Raw genomic sequence first — 12255 nt, forward strand, 5'->3', positions numbered from 1 at the left:
TTAAAAAACACCTCCAAACCACCTCAACAGTTAAGATATTGAGGTTTTTCACTAGATGATTATAAAAGATCACACAACTTAGTCACATAATCTACCTTGCCTCAATTGCCACTGGGAATAGTCTAAATCACTTTCACCCAGTCAACTCCTATACAAGGAGAAATCTAAAGGTCTCAAGTTCTCAGATTTCCCAAAGTGACTTGTTCTAGATGGGCTTTGAATGCTTTGATACTTTTTATTGTATGAGAGAAAAAGGTTGCTATCATCCCTGTGAAATTCTATTTGAAGTGAGTGAATCTGTGTATACTTGTGTTTAAAAGCACAGTAACAGCTAACATATGATCACACCTACCCTCAGTGCTTACTCACCTCTCAGTGCAAGCGTGTATCTTGTCTCAGTACAGATGGGAGTTACACAAGGTGAGGGGACAAATGCATATCCTCATCTGTGACTATGAGGAAGAGTAAGGCAGGAAATCAATGCATTTGTGCTGCAGAAATTAAGGGTACGATCTAGCAAAAGCACATGGGTGCATATACTCCACATGCAACACTCGCCACAGCTGTGCAAGGCCTCAGTGCACAGCATAGAACAGTTTGGCTGTGGGCAGCACTGACGGAACCACAAATCCATCATCCCTGTGGGCTGGGAGGTATTGCTGTTACACTTGTGCAGCTCACTTGCTCAGTCCTAACAGTTACATTCAAAAAACACTTTGTGCAGATCAGTTTTGAGAAATGTCAAGTCCATGTGGAGAACCAGGTCTGCAGCTTGGAAGGAAAGCTTGCTGATAAAGATATGAAAATCACATTTGCTTCAGCAATGTCTTTGAGAGCCAGGGAACTCTAATCCTGCTCTGAAGTGCACAACTGCAACTACATCTGGGGCTGCTCCTGGTCACTATCACAATACACCTGCCTGGCTGTCCAGTCAAGTTTCTTCACTTCCTTCTCCCTCCCACACAACCAAGACAGTGCCGTTCAGATCACACCGGTGCGCTCTTGGGTACAGGCACATCCTCATCCCCCTTCTGTGAGCAGACAGTGCCTGAGGTAGAAGTGATGGAAGGCCCTGGAAGTTGAGCTTTCCTTGTCTGTGCCAAAAGGCAGGGCCTGCCCTGCCCTCACAGTGGGGCGCGCTCCATGCCCAAGCTGACTCCCACTTACAGCAAGATGGCACAGGGCCTTCGGCAAACACCTAAGAGACACAGCGCAGCCTAGCATGCCCGGCTGCACCGCCTGTACGAGACTCGCCTGGGTGCCCCGCACCGGGGACCCAGAAGCCCTCCTCTACCCGGCGCTTTTGCCGCACACGGGCCGGCCTGGCGTGTTAACAACCTTATGGCGCCCGCCCACACCACACCGTTGCCACGCCCACCGCCTCCTCCTGAGCGCAGGCGCAACGCGCTATGGCGGTGGCGCGCATGTGTACTGCCCTGGCCCCTCCCCTTTCCCGGAAGCGGGAGATTGAAGCGCCGCGGTCGGTGAGGGCTCGGCCCGCTCGGCTCCGCGCAGCGCTGTGCCGCTGGGTGGAAGCGGGTCGAAGCGGGTCTCTCAGGGCTGCCCCTTTCTTCGGCTCTCATCCCGGATCGTGGCTCAGCTGGTTCTTGGGGGCTCGGTTCGGGCCTCCCCTTGCCCCACGGCGTGTGGCTCGGGCTGCGGCTGTGTTGCTGTGCTCCGTTCTTGGGGTGCCTCTTGACCTTCCACGGTGTCTCACCTCAGAAAGAGCTCCTCGGGTCTGTGGCTGTGCTTACGGGCTGCCTCATGGCAGCCTTCTTTCTGCTTCTCTGCAGGGTGGAGAGCTGGCTGGAAAAAAGGTGTTGAGTGGTAACAGAGCGTTTGGTTGGTGAGAGGAGGGTGTGGAAGGAGCGAATGTTGTTACATGGTGTAGCTATAAACAGGAAGACTAAGACGTAGCATCAGGGACTTACCCAAAGCAAAAAGTCAAATTAGTACTGACGTGCAAAATTGTCTTTTATCCAGTAAGTTTTCCTTACTTACTGGATAAAAATATTTTTCTGTGTGATAAATAACATCACAGCTTGAAAATATAAAGGATACTTGGGCTGAGATATTGGGGGAGGGTTTTAAGAGTGCAGGAGATCTGTGTCATCTGGTATAGTGGAGACATCTCTGCCTGTGGCAGGGCGTTGGAAAGAGATGATCTTTAAGGTCTTCCCAACCTAAACCATTCTGTGATTCTGTGAATGTGTTGTGAAACAAGGAGTTAAAGTAACAGCATTAGTGAAGCATTGGAAAAATTCATTGTGGTCATGGTTATTTGAAGACAATCACATTGGAACAGTCACAGGACGGCAGGACAGGATTCTGTTGAAGCTCTTAGGTTTGAAATGATTTTGCTGCTGGGGAAGACCGATTACATATTTGTGACCTACTGTATACAGAGGCATGAGGTAGCTTCTAGGCTCTTGCTTACATTGAGAAATAAAAGCCTGGATTGCATTTAAGCCTGCGTTGCATTTAATGGGTGCGGCGGGCTTCCTGTTTAATTGGTAGATTGCTAACATACCCAGTTAACTGGATTTTGTTTACTGGAGTTTGGGAGGTTTTAAATCAAATACCGTATGTTGAATTTTGAACAACTGGAGGAATGTTGACGTGTAAGATAACTGAGGACCCCTGCTCTTTGGTATAGAACGAGGAAGATCAGGTCATTTTTTAAAGGCTTCTGTTTTGAAGCTTCTAATTGCAATGTGCAGCTAAGGGGAGGTGTAGCTGACGGTTTTCCAGCTGCATTTTGGTCATTAGCAGGTCATTCACAAGTGCTAAAGTAAGATAAACACTGCCAAAGCAATTTGAAGTTGGTACATGCTGGGAGACAGGACTTGTCATTTTAATTGAGATTCTTTTCTGAGCAGACTGGGGATGCTACTTTTGATTTAAAATTCTACTTGTGTGAGTAATTTCCTTTTTAAGCAGCATCCCCAGAAGGCTCACATGAGAGAGTGGATTATTTTCGGACTTTCATACCCAATTATTTTGTTTTCTAGAAAAGATTGTTTGTACATCGGGACAATAAAAGTCTTGTGGTTCCAACAATCCTTCTGTCACTATTTGGGATACAGTTAAAATTAAAGGACTGGTTCTTCACACCTGGTTTAGTAATTATTCCTTTGAGTTAGACAAGCATTAAAGGTCATCCAGGTTAAGAAAATATAGTTTGTTTGGAGTGAGCTTTTTTTGATGAGTTCAGTGTTGCATGGATCAGATCCTGCAATGTCTGATTTATAGACAGACTGTAATGGGTTTGTTTCATATGTCTCGCTCATTTTTAGCACTTGAAAGAGGATATCAGATAGGAAAAAAAAGATATTGTGGAGAGTAACTAAGACTTTTTATAAAATTTTTTCATCTTTTAGAGAAAAAAATACAGAGTTTTAGGAGTGGGGGGAAAAAAACCCTACAAAATTCATAGTACAATGCTTTATACTAGTTAGTGGTGTTGTGCATCCTCTTGAAGCCACGCACAAAGCAAGATGTCTTTTTTTGAACTTGACAGTTAGAAAATAAGCTTTAGTATTTCTTATTAGGGCTTTTTTCTCGTTTCTGCAGCCACATGGCTCATTATAATCAGGTGAAAATGGCACCATACATAATTTATTCTGTCTTTTAACAGAAATTGCTATCCGTTGTGAGATGGAAGAACAAGTGCTTGATAAACTGCCATCTTTGTGCCATACTCCAAAGGATTCTGGGACAGCAGCTCCACAGGCGACTAGTTCAGGGAAACGGGTATGAAAACTTACTTGGTTTCCCAATAATGTGACTCTTTGTAGTAACAAAAATATTTGTGAAATCATTAAGTAGTTGGAAGTCACTGAGATGCTCTTTGCTGGAAGGCTAAAGATAGGCAGCTTATATGCATAGCTACAAGGTTGTCCAGGTAAGGAATGTGCTCAGTGTACTTTGCTCTGAGTATGCAGATGTTTGCTGTGAAGACAAAGTGATGGAGCTGTATAACCCAAATGCCATACTAATAAATGTAAATAGTATTTAGGGCTTGTGGTGGGATTTGTTATGTTTGGTTTTTTTCTTTAGTCTGCCATCTTCAGTTTTCCCAAATCGTAATTTTCTAGGTTGCTGTGTATGCAGGATGACCTTCTGCTTACACTTGAACAAAATACGCTGCTTTCAGTTCATATATTCTCCATACTGCTGAGCTCTGCTTTGGCGTTCATCCTAGCCTGTGTTATGGTGATGTCGTCACATTCAGCATCCGGACCTATACAGGATAGGGCTAGTTTGCAAGTGTTCCTTAACTAATCCTTCTCCCCCGTATTGTAGATATTTTCACAAGTGAAAATATTAGGCACATGTTATGAAAATTAACTCTTACTTTGAAGAAGAAAAATCACTCTTTACATTCTTATCAGTGAAGGATCTCAAAGCATGAATAAGTCAAAATTAGATAATTTCCAATACTGTCAAGCAGAATACAGATCTTTTATATGGGTGCTTATGTGTGTCGTACGATAGAACAGCAAAAAACCCTAACCCTCATCTCCATTAAACTAGAGGAGGGAATTGAACTTGATGGAATAATATTAGCCATGTTAAAATATGCCATACACTTTCTGCACAAAGACTAGATGAGTAGGTTTGCCTCAGCAGAATACAGGCTTTTCTCCCATAAAATGTGGAAGTAAACCTTTCCATATCTTGCAGCTGTGTGTGCAGATACATATGAAAGGAGGATGCTTGTTCAAATTTGTGAAAACTGTGGAGAAAATTTGGAATTCCAGCTTTACAATAGCCTTTGCATAGTCTATGTAGATAGTAACCAGGATAAACAATTCTTTGAAATTTGATCAAAAATTAGATATTCTGATCCATCTCTTCTTTGGTTTTAATATTTTCTAGCCAATGAGTGCAGCTCTGAGGGAGCGATTGAGGAAAACAAGACGTTCATTTAATGCTAATATTGCAGTGGCAAAGCGGCTCAAAATAAACACTGAAGAAAAAGACTGTCCTGATGCTGATAAAGGGTGTCTGCCAAAGACGAGTACGGATTGTTCCACATTACAAGATGGTTCGGAAAACCTGGAAGGAAATGGTACTGGACACATACATGTCAAAAGTCCCTTACAGGAGAGTGGTCTCTGTGGATCCGCAGAGAATTCTTGTGTGCTACAAACTGATCTTAGTCAGCAGCAGTCCCTGGAAGAAAAAGTAAGGCTGCTGAAACAAGTGCAAGAGAAAGAAGAACTACTTCGGAGGCTCAAACTGGTTAAGATGTATCGATCTAAGGTGAGGCAGACCTCTGAAAATGCACAGTTAGGTCATTCTTTGAAGTGGAACTGATAGTGTAATCACAGAATCACAGAATCCCAAGGGTTGGAAGGGACCTCAAAAGATCATCTAGTCCAACCCCCCCACAAGAGCAGGGTAACCTACAGTACATCACACAGGAACTTGTCCAGGCAGGCCTTGAATATCTCCAGTGTAGGAGACTCCACAACCCCCCTGGGCAACCTGTTCCAGTGCTCTGTCACTCTCACAGTAAAGAAGTTCTTCCTGATGTTAACGTGGAACTTCCTATGCTCCAGTTTACACCCATTGCCCCTTGTCCTAATCATCACTTATTAATTTAAGCCACAATACTCACTCTTGTGTGGTGTTTGTGTAGTGTCTGTTTAAGGTGTTTTATAAAAATAGATCTGCAGGGTATCAAAAAAATCCACATTTCAGCAAATGATAACTTTTTTTGGGTTTCTTTTGTCCCAATTTCAGAACAACCTGTCTGAACTGCAGGCTCTGATAGTGAAATGGAGAAGTAGTACCCAGCTGATGCTGTATGAACTCCAGTCCGCCTTTTCTGCAGATGGCAAGAAAGTGAGTCTCACTCAACTGATAGATACTTTTGGATTAGAAGACCAATTACTGCACTACAGCAGGACAGAAGAAGATTTTGTAGATTCATAATCTACAGGTGTAAAAAACTTTGAATTACACACATGCAAAAGCAGAAAAGACTTAATGAATTCTGATCACATAAGAAGTGCTGATGAGACAGTGGACTTTATGCTTTGAGGTTATGAGGGTTTCTTGGGAGATACTTGTAAAGCTGTGTACTTAAATACAGTAGGCACTGTAAAAGGCATTACCTAAGAGAAAATACTGAACTTGTGCTGTTCTGGCTTAATAACTCGATTAGTGAATTCATTATTTAATAAAAATCAAATTAAATCAAGCCATACTTTAACAAGTAGAAGGCAGCCCATTCTTTGATTAGCCTTTGCAAGGTTACCTGTATTGATATAGTAACTCAATTTGTCACTTCTATTGATGTTCTGATGGGGAAGAGTTCAGTTCTTTGTTCATAGATATGTCCCCATTTTACACATCTTCCTGCTGCCATTCAGTTAATGACAGCATTTCACAAGTTAACTAATTTTCGTGTTGTTAATATTCTGAAGCCACAATGAGATGTTCTCAAAAGCTTTAATTGTTCCTGAAGGAAATGTGCCATAATGCAGTCACTTTCAGGTACTGTTCCAGCCAGTTGTCTTCAGAGAAGCTCTCTCTTAAGCATTCTCCCACAGCCTGAGGTATAATGGAAGGGAAGGCAAGAAAACTGTAACCAAGCCCTGTCTCCTCTACTATTTCACGTGAGAGTCAGGTATTTTCTCTCTTCAAACAAACAAGAAAAACAAGGCCTTGTCTAAAGGGAATGATTCCAATACAGCATCATAAAGCTGAATGAAACTTCAGCCTTTCATTTACCCTCCAATAAATGTCTTTTAAATGCTGGGTTTTTATCTTAGCTTGAAATTGTTTATTTTCTCATGATGACCTGTGTGTGTAGTGTGGTGACTCCTGCCTGCTTTTATTTCTTTCAAATCTCTGCTTGTCAAATGCAATATGTGAGTTGTAACTACTCTGCAGCTCTCCCTGCTATGAATGTTGTTTTATATACAATCATATTCCTTACTGGCTGTACCATAACTGGTTTGTTTACAGGTGCCATTTCCTGTTTCCTATGGGAGAGAAAATCAAAGATCATACAAACCTTTTTAACACTGATAGGGCTTATTAGACTTAAATCTGTACCCACAACTTGCTCTTAACAATATTGATTGTTGCTGTCCACAGAGAATTAATGAAGAGAACCTTTATTGATAATCACATTTTGAGTATTAAGGCACTATTTCTTCTGCCTCTTGAGGTTAGTAAAAAAAGATGATGGTGCCTGGTAAAGGGGGTGGTTCTGTTCACTGAGTTCCTTGGCAAATTTGCAGTTCTGCTGCTTCTAGGCAAGTTTCAGCAGGAAAACATCTTGCTAAAGAATGAAGATGTAATTGGAATCCTTACAGACCCCAGTTAGAGATGATAAAGCAGAAAAGGAGGTGGGGTACAGCTGTAAGGAGGTGGCATACAAGTTCCCAGCAGTAGTTTCCCTTGCAAGGGTAGAATTTTTTTAAACTAAGATACTTTAGAATCACAGAATGGTTTGGGTTTGGTTAGACCTTATGATTATCCACTTCCAACCCCCTGCCATGGGCAGAGATGCTTCACCCTAGACCATGTCACCCAAGGTTCTGTCCAACCTGGCCTTGAACACCGCCAGGGATGGAGCATTCACGACTTCCCTGAGCAACCCATTCCAGTGCTTTGCCACCCTCACAGTAAAGAACTTCTTCCTTATATCTAACCTGAACTACCACTGTTTAAGTTTAAGCCCATTTCCTTTTGTTCTGTTGCTACAGTCCCTAATGAAGAGTGCTTCTCCAGCATCCTTGTAGGCCCCCTTCAGATACTGGAAGGCTGCTATGAGGTCTCCACAAAACCTTCTCTTTTCCAGGCTGAAAAGCCCCAACTTTCTCAGCCTGTCTTCATACAGGAGGTGCTCCAACTCTCTTATCATCCTCTGGACTTGCTCCAACATCTCCATGTCCTTCTTATGTAGAGGACACCAGAGCTGCACACAATACTTCAAGTGGGGTCTCACAAGAACAGAGAGACAGGACCACCTCCTTCGACCTGCGGGTCATGCTCCTTTTAATGCAGCCGAGGATAAGGTTGGCTTTCTGGGCTGTGAGTGTATACTGAAGCTGGCTTATGATCAGTTTCTCATTGACCAGCACTCCCAAGTCCTCTGGAGGGTTGCTCTGAGTCACTTCTCTGCCCTACCTGTAGCTGTTCCTGGATTGCCCTGACCCAGGCATAGGACCTGCTATTAATGCTCGTGCAATGGAATGGGTTAAAAATTTATGTGAATTTATGAAAGGAGAAGACACATGCCATGGAAGAGGGAAATAAAGATACGCAGGTAGATCAGTACCCAGCAGTAGTTAATTATTTCAAGGGTTCATTATTTTTCTTAGCTGTCTTGGAGAGTTCTGGCAGGAGAATAGACTGCATATTGGTGTGAAGGAATTGGGAGATAGCAGCTACTATTTCAGGAGGCCAGATGTTTCCAGCTTTTTTTCCTGTGATTCTGCCAGTGGTAGCAGCCACTGCTAATGGTGGCTGTGGGTAATTATGCTATCATAAGCCATAGCAGCTTTCAGGACTGGGCCAGGTAGCACACATGGTCATGACAAAGCATACCTTCACCTTGCAACCTACACCTCTGCCATTGCAGATGTAAATAGTTTTAAAGAAGCAAAATGAAATCAAAACCAGAGACGTAAATTTTAGCAGATGAAAATTCATGCAGTACTTCACTTCCAGAATGTTCTATAATTGCATATTGCAGACTGAGGCTATACAAATGCACCCGTTCTTCTATTGGTCTGCAATATCTTGTACCCTGTTTTCTGCAATGAGGTACAGGGTTTATATAATCAAAACAGCAGAAATAAATCTCATGAACTGAAATAGGCATAAAACGTACAAAACAGACAAACATACATCTTTCAAACAAGTAATTTTTAAAGAAATTACAGAAGAATTATGTTTGTGGAAAGGCAAATTCTGGGAGAAAAGGTAGATGTCAAAGCTCCTTTTCTTAGCTATGACCATGGTATTGTATATCTACCTGGACTCTGAGTTTTAAAGAATAGGGAATAATCTTGATCGCAGTCTTTCAACTTGTGCCTGAAGAATTTCAAACTCTTCTTTCTCTTCCTTGATCTGCCTCCGGAGGTGTTTCTGCTTCAAAATCTCTCGGTAGCGCTGCCTTGCAACCTTTTCAGCAATAGGCCGTGTGTCTGCATAAAACAAAATAATAAGGGTCAGCCTATACTTGTAGGGGATGCACAGTCTATATGTCTATTGAATACGTCCTGGGGTTCTTCCAAGTTCTGTATAAAATAGCCAAGCACTTTAAAGAAGGCTCACAGTTGGACTTAAGAGCCTATATAGTACTGAATGAAGCAAAAAGAAATTCCAAAAGGCACTGGGAATGCTTCCTTTAGTTTCTAGCAAGTATTTTGAATATCTGTTTTCCATTAGTAGAAAGAACTCTACAGTTTCCCTAATAATGAATACCCTTCTCAGCTTCACATTACTACCTCTGATCCCTTCAATGGTGAAAGCAAGTGGGTTGAACAGTCGTGAGAAAGAATGAAAGCCCTTTGACTGATGAGAATATTAATGACTGTAATACTCTGACTTGAATAGTTTCAGCAATTTAAGTAGTTAGCTTTGGGTACAAGAACAACAGTCGCTATGTATGCTCTTAAATAATGTTAAACTGTTGTGGGAGAAAGGGCACTGCTAGTTTTGCACACAGTAATCAATCAATAGGTGCTCCTTGCCCCTTAGCCGATGCTGATGGAGAACAGGACCCTGTAGCCTTGGAGGTATTTTCTGAATGTTCTTTGTCTGTGACTTAAGTGTGTTACTGTGACTCACCAGCTGCCTCAAAGATATGCCTCCTTTCTGAAGTAGAGACCAGCATTTCTTTCAGCTGCAGGCTGAGCTCATAGTTTTCTTGCTCTTTTAAACTGATACACTTCTCCAATTCTTTAACTTTTTTCTGGCGGTTCTTCACATTCTTCTTATGCAGCTGTCCATTTCCAAATGAATAAAGCAAATACAGGAGATTATACAAAACCTGTTCTGACAAACTTATAATAGAAGCCTATAATCATAACCACTGCATGGTAGCTCAATGAACTTGTGTATTTTGGTTTGACTAACAGGACATGCTTGCTTTACTTTTTATAGTGTCTTTCATGCACACAGTATCACAGTATGCTTTATGGTATTCTAATTTAAGTGGCTGACAAGGACCAAAGAAGTATGGGCCAGGGAGAGAGATCTATTAAAGAGAAAACTTGAAAGGCAAAGGGAGTGAAGGAAGCAAATGGAATCAGTGAGTTGAGAAACTCTCTTGGCTTCTAGGAGCTGCTAAAGAAAGGGTGGTCATGCTGAAGTTGTTGGATGAGCTGCAGAGGGACAAAAGAAATAATAAAGCTTGAAGAGGAAGAGGAGGCTCATGCCAGCTAAAGCAACCTAGAAAAAAATCCAGTGGAACCGCTTGAAAACAAGGATAATGATAATTTGAATGCTGAAATAGATGAGGGAGCCAGCAAATCAGACTGTTGTGTCTCATTTTGAATATAGGGGGGCAGTGACATTAGGAACAGGCTGGCACTCCTGAAGAGAAACATTAAACAGTGAAGACTGGAAGAATGCTGCTTTAGAAATGAGAGAATGAGTTTTATAGGTAATGCTGTGTAAGAAGTGATAAGCAGATCTGCATTCAGATGTTCAGGAAGGAAAGCATTTAGTTCTAGTAACAGGGTAAGTAGGTTTCTCTCTATAGAGTTGATCTATGCAGCAATCCATGTACGATGACTGCTTCCAAAGACTTTAGAGAACTGCTGCTGTAGACAGCTCAGTGCAAGCTGAAGAAATTATTTAAAGGCAGATGAACAAACACATGGAAGTAGATAGATAGATAGATAGATAGATAGATAGATAGATAGATAGATAGATAATCCATCTGTGTGTACTGTTATGGCTATGCTGCAACAGTCCTTGACTTAGTATACCTGTATCAGTTGCACTTAATCCTTACAAATACCCTTTGCTAATGCAGGAAAGGAGTTGCATTTAAACCAAAGATGTTTCTCAAATGTGGTGGTTCACTTAGGATTTACCTCATCCATGATGCCAAGAGTCTGTTCCATCACTGAAATGCGGTGGGCAACGTTGCTGTTGTAGTTCGGCACAGTTAGAAGCTGATGAATTAAAACCAGAAAGAACTTATTAAGCCTGTATGTTCTCAACAATTTCCCACTTCTGTAAAGACAATTATATTATGTGAAACTCAAAAACCCTAAAATTCTACACAGTGGAAAGGCTTACTAGTGATCATAAACGGACATTGTAAAGATACTCCTGGACGTTGTGTGAATACTAAACTGTACCCTTGTTAAAAAGAATGTTAACTATTATGTGTTAATGGAAACAAAAACCAAGTAAATTTGTTGTGAGGTTATCAAAAAGACCCCAAGCTATACTTTTGCTTATTAGGTAGTCTAAGCTAACACAGCTGGAAGGCAAAGTGCTGTACAGTCTGTCTTTAGGCCAGAGAAGAAAGAGATTATTTCCTAGTAATTCTTACTTCTTTTACTGTTCTTGTATCTGCATAGTAATTCAGGTTTCAGACAATTTACTGAAGATTTTTCTTGAGGACAGTGCTACTATAACACTTCTTTATCAAATGGCAAATTATAGAACAGGCTGTATGACCCATAATAGGCAGTAGACAGGTTTCTGTAGATATAGATTCATCCTTCCAGAGTATTGCCCCACCAAAGTGACTGGTAAAATTTTGTGGACTGCTCTAGTTAGAGGAGGAGAAACAGGAAAGACCCAGCAGGCTCCTTGCCTACAACACCAAACTTCTTTCGTGCACTGCTTTGTTAATAGCCCTCATTTCAGTGTTCTCAGGCCCACACACATTTATACAAGTCATCTTTCTTTCTGTTCTTGTTGTTGGGGTCACTGTTGCCTTGTCTTTTCCACTAACCTCACATTTCTACTCACAAAATGATGTCAAGCCCCTCAGAGCATTCAGATTCTGATTAAACTGGTATCTGCCTCTGCCATGGGCAAGTTTAAGTCTTTCTGAAGGGCAGTAGTTCTGTTCATCGGTTTAATTAAGTTTGAGCTAAAGGCAACACTGGTGATGAATGTGCTACAAGAACTTTTCAGTGTGTTGTCACATCACCTTGTTGGAAAGCTGTTTTGTTGGTGTTAGTTATGGAAGTCCCTTGGGTGTGATTCAGAAGTGAACAAGCAGTCTGGAGAGCAGCAAAACAAATGAAGCCTGAGCAA

The 12255-nt window shown here is 41.7% G+C and overlaps 2 protein-coding genes across 6 annotated transcripts in view; one reads left to right on the forward strand and one right to left on the reverse strand.

The window, feature by feature from the left end:
- The first annotated feature begins 1425 nt into the window (after nt 1-1425).
- SFR1 (SWI5 dependent homologous recombination repair protein 1) lies at nt 1426-6784 on the forward strand. Of its 3 annotated transcripts, none has more exons than XM_065672198.1 (4): nt 1426-1484; nt 3638-3753; nt 4882-5268; nt 5752-6784. In XM_065672198.1, exons 2-4 carry the CDS (start codon nt 3658-3660, stop codon nt 5941-5943), a joined length of 675 nt encoding a protein of 224 aa, XP_065528270.1. In that variant the 5' UTR covers nt 1426-1484; nt 3638-3657; the 3' UTR covers nt 5944-6784. The 3 variants fall into 3 exon arrangements, with proteins under 3 accessions (XP_065528270.1, XP_065528269.1, XP_065528268.1); XM_065672197.1 differs by lacking the exon at nt 1426-1484 and adding an exon at nt 1491-1817; XM_065672196.1 differs by lacking the exon at nt 1426-1484 and adding an exon at nt 1491-1736.
- CFAP43 (cilia and flagella associated protein 43) overlaps nt 4903-12255 on the reverse strand; it is a 52605-nt gene continuing 45252 nt past the window's right edge. For 2 of the 3 annotated variants that reach the window (XM_065672195.1, XM_065672193.1), the window contains exons 37-39: nt 11073-11153; nt 9820-9973; nt 7137-9173 (exon numbers count right to left, since the gene is read on the reverse strand). In XM_065672195.1, the coding sequence (XP_065528267.1) occupies nt 9016-9173; nt 9820-9973; nt 11073-11153 (393 nt within the window). In that variant the 3' untranslated portion in view covers nt 7137-9015. Of the gene's footprint in view, nt 5179-7136; nt 9174-9819; nt 9974-11072; nt 11154-12255 lie in introns of those variants that run through there. The other variant, XM_065672194.1, reaches the window with a different exon arrangement.

This window comes from Lathamus discolor, chromosome 3, assembly GCF_037157495.1.
Source record: "Lathamus discolor isolate bLatDis1 chromosome 3, bLatDis1.hap1, whole genome shotgun sequence".
Lineage (NCBI taxonomy): Eukaryota > Metazoa > Chordata > Aves > Psittaciformes > Psittacidae > Lathamus > Lathamus discolor.

What these genes read in the sequence shown, in the direction of transcription:
- SFR1 (XM_065672198.1), top strand. Translation starts at nt 3,658, where the DNA reads ATGGAAGAACAAGTGCTTGATAAACTGCCATCTTTGTGCCATACTCCA. An exon ending in CGACTAGTTCAGGGAAACGG is followed by an intron (nt 3,754 to 4,881) that starts GTATGAAAACTT and finishes AATATTTTCTAG; the next exon opens with CCAATGAGTGCAGCTCTGAG. An exon ending in TTAAGATGTATCGATCTAAG is followed by an intron (nt 5,269 to 5,751) that starts GTGAGGCAGACC and finishes TCCCAATTTCAG; the next exon opens with AACAACCTGTCTGAACTGCA.